Source organism: Camellia sinensis, chromosome 14 (assembly GCF_055761805.1).
Source record: "Camellia sinensis isolate YWXY chromosome 14, ASM5576180v1, whole genome shotgun sequence".
Classification (NCBI taxonomy): Eukaryota; Viridiplantae; Streptophyta; class Magnoliopsida; order Ericales; family Theaceae; genus Camellia; species Camellia sinensis.
The window spans coordinates 113,725,744-113,730,636 of record NC_138974.1 but is presented as its reverse complement, the minus strand read 5'-3'; the positions used below and the strand labels follow the sequence as shown (position 1 = coordinate 113,730,636).

At 40.8% G+C, this 4,893-nt stretch overlaps 1 protein-coding gene across 1 annotated transcript; it reads left to right on the top strand.

Moving 5' to 3' along the window:
• Positions 1 to 492: 492 nt before the first annotated feature.
• Positions 493 to 2,902, top strand: LOC114261792 (uncharacterized). The gene is made up of 2 exons (XM_028202104.2): positions 493 to 2,540; positions 2,645 to 2,902. The coding sequence occupies exon 1, from the start codon at positions 552 to 554 to the stop codon at positions 2,511 to 2,513; it is 1,962 nt and encodes a 653-aa protein (XP_028057905.2). The 5' UTR covers positions 493 to 551; the 3' UTR covers positions 2,514 to 2,540; positions 2,645 to 2,902.
• The last annotated feature ends 1,991 nt before the right edge of the window (positions 2,903 to 4,893 follow it).

The window sequence follows — 4,893 nt, the reverse complement described above, 5'->3', positions numbered from 1 at the left end:
ATAAAGTTTTTAGCCTAAAACTGTAAATTGGAATCAAAACCAATCATTCTGTGTTATAACCAGATGATATTTAACTACATTAATCATAGAGGCGCACACTAGATGCCAACCTTGTCAGATGTATGTGAATCCAGTTAACTATAAAACTAAATCAACTCCAATCCCTATCACATTTTGTCACATTTCAGACAACTGCTAGGCCCCACTACTAGCTGGATCAACAAATTATAAAATTTCCTATGTAACCAGCTCAGACCTGGTCAATCTCCGCCCTTCAAAATTCCAAAATTATGCATATTGAGTGACTTCTCAGCTAGAGTACAAAATGGTTTAGTGGGAACTCACCACAATCAGTGTTTGAATGAAATGGGAGATTATTTTGTGTTTAAAAAATAAGAGATTTGTTAGAGGAAGTTTCCAACAACTATTAAAAAAATGCCCATACTGATTGAAGAGATCACTATATAAAGGGCATCCCACTCCTTTCTGAAAACATCAAATAGTAGTAGTCTGTGGGTATTACAAACAAAACCTAAGAAGTGCTTCTGGAAATGGCCTCTTCTTTTCCAATGGCACTGTGTGCCTTGGCAATCTGTTTGTTAGCTACACAAGTAGCAGCTGACTACAAGCCTTACATTTATGCTTCTCCACCACCGCCACCTTATTTATACATGTCCCCGCCGCCACCATCACCTTACTATTATAAGTCACCGCCGCCGCCGTCTCCCCCACCTCCACCTCCTCCTTACTACTACAAATCACCACCACCTCCATCTCCATCACCACCACCTCCATACTACTACAAATCCCCTCCTCCCCCTTCACCATCTCCTCCACCTCCATACTATTATAAGTCTCCTCCACCTCTGTCTCCCTCGCCGCCACCTCCTTATTACTATAAGTCACCACCTCCTCCATCTCCATCACCACCACCTCCATACTACTACAAATCCCCACCTCCCCCTTCACCATCTCCTCCACCTCCATACTATTATAAGTCTCCTCCACCTCCGTCTCCCTCACCGCCACCTCCTTATTACTATAAGTCACCACCTCCTCCATCTCCATCACCACCACCTCCATACTACTACAAATCCCCTCCTCCCACTTCACCATCTCCTCCACCTCCATACTATTATAAGTCTCCTCCACCTCCGTCTCCGTTGTTGCCGCCACCTTATTACTATAAGTCACCACCTCCTCCATCTCCATCATTACCACCTCCATACTATTACAAATCACCTCCTCCGCCTTCTCCATCACCACCACCTCCGTATGTCTACAAATCCCCACCACCACCATCTCCTTCACCTCCTCCTCCTTACGTGTATAAATCCCCACCACCACCATTCCCATCACCTCCGCCACCTTATGTATACAAGTCTCCACCACCTCCATCACCATCACCTCCCCCTCCATACGTGTACAAATCACCACCACCACCTTCACCTTCACCACCTCCACCGTACTACTACAAGTCCCCACCACCACCATCTCCATCACCTCCACCTCCTTACATTTACAAGTCTCCACCACCACCATCACCATCTCCTCCACCTCCTTACTATTACAAGTCCCCACCTCCACCATCACCTTCACCTCCACCACCATATTACTACAAGTCTCCACCCCCACCATCTCCGTCACCTCGTCCACCATACTATTACAAGTCTCCTCCACCTCCGTCTCCCTCGCCGCCACCTCCTTATTACTATAAGTCACCACCTCCTCCATCTCCATCACCACCACCTCCATACTACTACAAATCCCCTCCTCCCCCTTCACCATCTCCTCCACCTCCATACTATTATAAGTCTCCTCCACCTCCGTCTCCGTCGTTGCCGCCACCTTATTACTATAAGTCACCACCTCCTCCATCTCTATCATCACCACCTCCATACTATTACAAATCACCTCCTCCGCCTTCTCCATCACCACCACCTCCGTACGTCTACAAATCCCCACCACCACCATCTCCTTCACCTCCTCCTCCTTACGTGTATAAATCCCCACCACCATCACTCCCATCACCTCCGCCACCTTATGTATACAAGTCTCCACCACCTCCATCACCATCACCTCCCCCTCCATACTTGTACAAATCACCACCACCACCTTCACCTTCACCACCTCCACCGTACTACTACAAGTCCCCACCACCACCATCTCCATCACCTCCACCTCCTTACATTTACAAGTCTCCACCACCACCATCACCATCTCCTCCACCTCCCTACTATTACAAGTCCCCACCTCTACCGTCACCTTCACCTCCACCACCATATTACTACAAGTCTCCACCCCCACCATCTCCGTCACCTCGTCCACCATACTATTACAAGTCTCCTCCACCTCCGTCCCCATCACCACCACCTCCCTACTTCTACAAGTCACCACCTCCTCCATCTTCGTCACCTCCACCACCATACTATTACAAGTCACCACCTCCTCCTTCTCCATCACCCCCACCTCCATATTACTACAAATCACCACCACCTCCTATTGTTTACTAAACAAGTCACTACAAGTGATTAACTCATGTACGTATAATGTGTCTATGTTTTGTAACTAATAAGTAGAAAAGTAATGATGCCTCTTATTCACTTATTCTCATCATCTACTTATTTGTTCATTTATTTTTCAGGTCATAGGTTAATGGAAAATGTAATTGCTATAAGAAGGAAAAGGATACTCTGTTGGGGTTCATTGAGCTTAACCATGACATGCGTCTGGAGAATAAAGAGGGCTCAAACAATCCATATGCTTCAAATTTTGCTTTTATGAAAATTTCATGTTGCAATCATGTATTTAGATACACTTTATGTTTTTTCTTATATGTTCAATCAATGTATGTCTAGATGTTGATACATTTGAGATAATAAAAACCAACTTTATGCACAAAGAAGTAAAACCACATACTTTCGTTATTTTTTTCCCTGTCTTCTATCTTTGTATCATATATTGATCAATTGAAGAGCAATACATTGTAAAATGAGTTTAGTTTAGTTGGCACTCTAGTGAGAAAGAGAGAATTGTGATAAAATCTAATGAGCAAAAGTGTACTAAATATATTGGAATCTCACTACATTACATTGATTAACTATATATATATATAGAAGAATATGAACCCCATCAGCCTTAATATTAAACAATTTGAAAAATCCATAGGAGTAAGATAATTTATTGTTTGATAAACGCATAAGCCTTGAAGATTCAAAATTAGGAATCATAAAGAAAAAATGAACAACCTTTCAATATTGCAACACGGTAATTAAAACAAACAACATGCAAAATCTCCCATTCTGTGAAAGGAGAAAATTCCATAATTAACAAACTCTGAAAGGCCTTAGAAGTCACTACAAATCTTCAAAATTGGTGCTCAGAAAGCAAGTATAGTAACTCTTTTGCATGCAAGATCCCTTCTATAACTGTCAAAATCTCATCTTTAGAGTACCTCAAAGTTGAAGACATATCCTTCAAAATCATTAGAGCTCAGAAGAACAATTTGCACGTCAATTGGTACTCAAAGCAACAATAACTATGATCACGAGTTCCAAAAATTTGAATCTCAATATTTCAATATATTGACCCCATCCAAATTAAAAAGAAAATCATACACAGAGAATACAGACAAGTTGGAACTCATAGAGTCCACCCATCTACCACCATAGGTAAAAATTGAACCCAAACCACCATTCAAACCGCAAGATAACATACACCCAGACCATACTTCCCAAGCTTTTCAACACAATAACAGTAAATGATCAATTGTTTCAACAAACCAGAGACATCTAAAGGCAAGAGTATTAATTTAAGACTGATGGATCGTTTTATACACAAAAAATAAACACTAAACTGTATCAAATTCCATAGAATAATGGTAAGTCCAGGTATCGATCCATAGATTAATTTTGATGAAAGACTAAACTAAACTAATTTAAACACTAAACTAATTTAATTGTTAAATTCCTAAATTAATTTTGATGAAAGAGATGGTTGTTCATAACCTAATGATAATTAAATTAAACAAAGCAGATAAACTAGCAATTATAATTAAAGATGAAGTTACTGATTTTAGGAAAAACCTAGGGTAATGAATTCACCACTAGTTACATAAATAAGATTTCAATTTGAAAATCAATTATGTTACAGTTTGAACTAAATAATACTTCGCAAATACAAGTTCAAGCATTGATCAAGAAAATTATCACGTTCAATGTATGGGCAAGAACGATCTCAAGTAGTATGAGGCGTTCGCTCTAAACTACGGTAGCAAAACGACTCATCCTTCGTAGTATGACTTGTCTCATACATTGAATATGAAAGAACAAAAAACTATTAGTCGGAAGAGATAGAAGAAGCAAAAACCTCCATGAAAATTGATCTTCAAGCTTGAGAATCCCCTTTTCCAAACCCTAGCCCCTCCTCTCTTTTTGGAATTTTTCAGAACCCTAATCTAGCCTTTTCTTCTGTCTTTTATATCTTCAGCCTTTCTTAACAAGTTCAAAACATCGGGCACACTGCACGTGTAGAAAATACCACCGCATGTACGGAAAGTGGTTTCACACACGTGGAAGAAGCTCTCCACACGTGCAATTTTTGCAGTAGCTATTTGGCTTATTTGGTTGGGTCGTGCGTTCAGGAATGGTCCTTCGCACTTGCGGCAAGTCCTTTTCTGGCTAAAATGCTATGTTTTTGCTCATTTTGTGCTCAAACCACATCCAACCTAATTGGCATTAAACAGACATAAAATATACAATGTGACTGGAAAGTAAGGTTAAGGGATCCTAATTACCGGCCTCAATGCTGTGAAATTCGGCTTTGATCACATCCCCTAACTTACAACATGCCAGTACTCAAGAAAAAAAAGAAAAAAAAAATCTAGCTACCTCC

Bases quoted from the DNA above. Each gene is read 5' to 3' on its own strand.
- LOC114261792 (XM_028202104.2), top strand. From the start codon at position 552: ATGGCCTCTTCTTTTCCAATGGCACTGTGTGCCTTGGCAATCTGTTTG.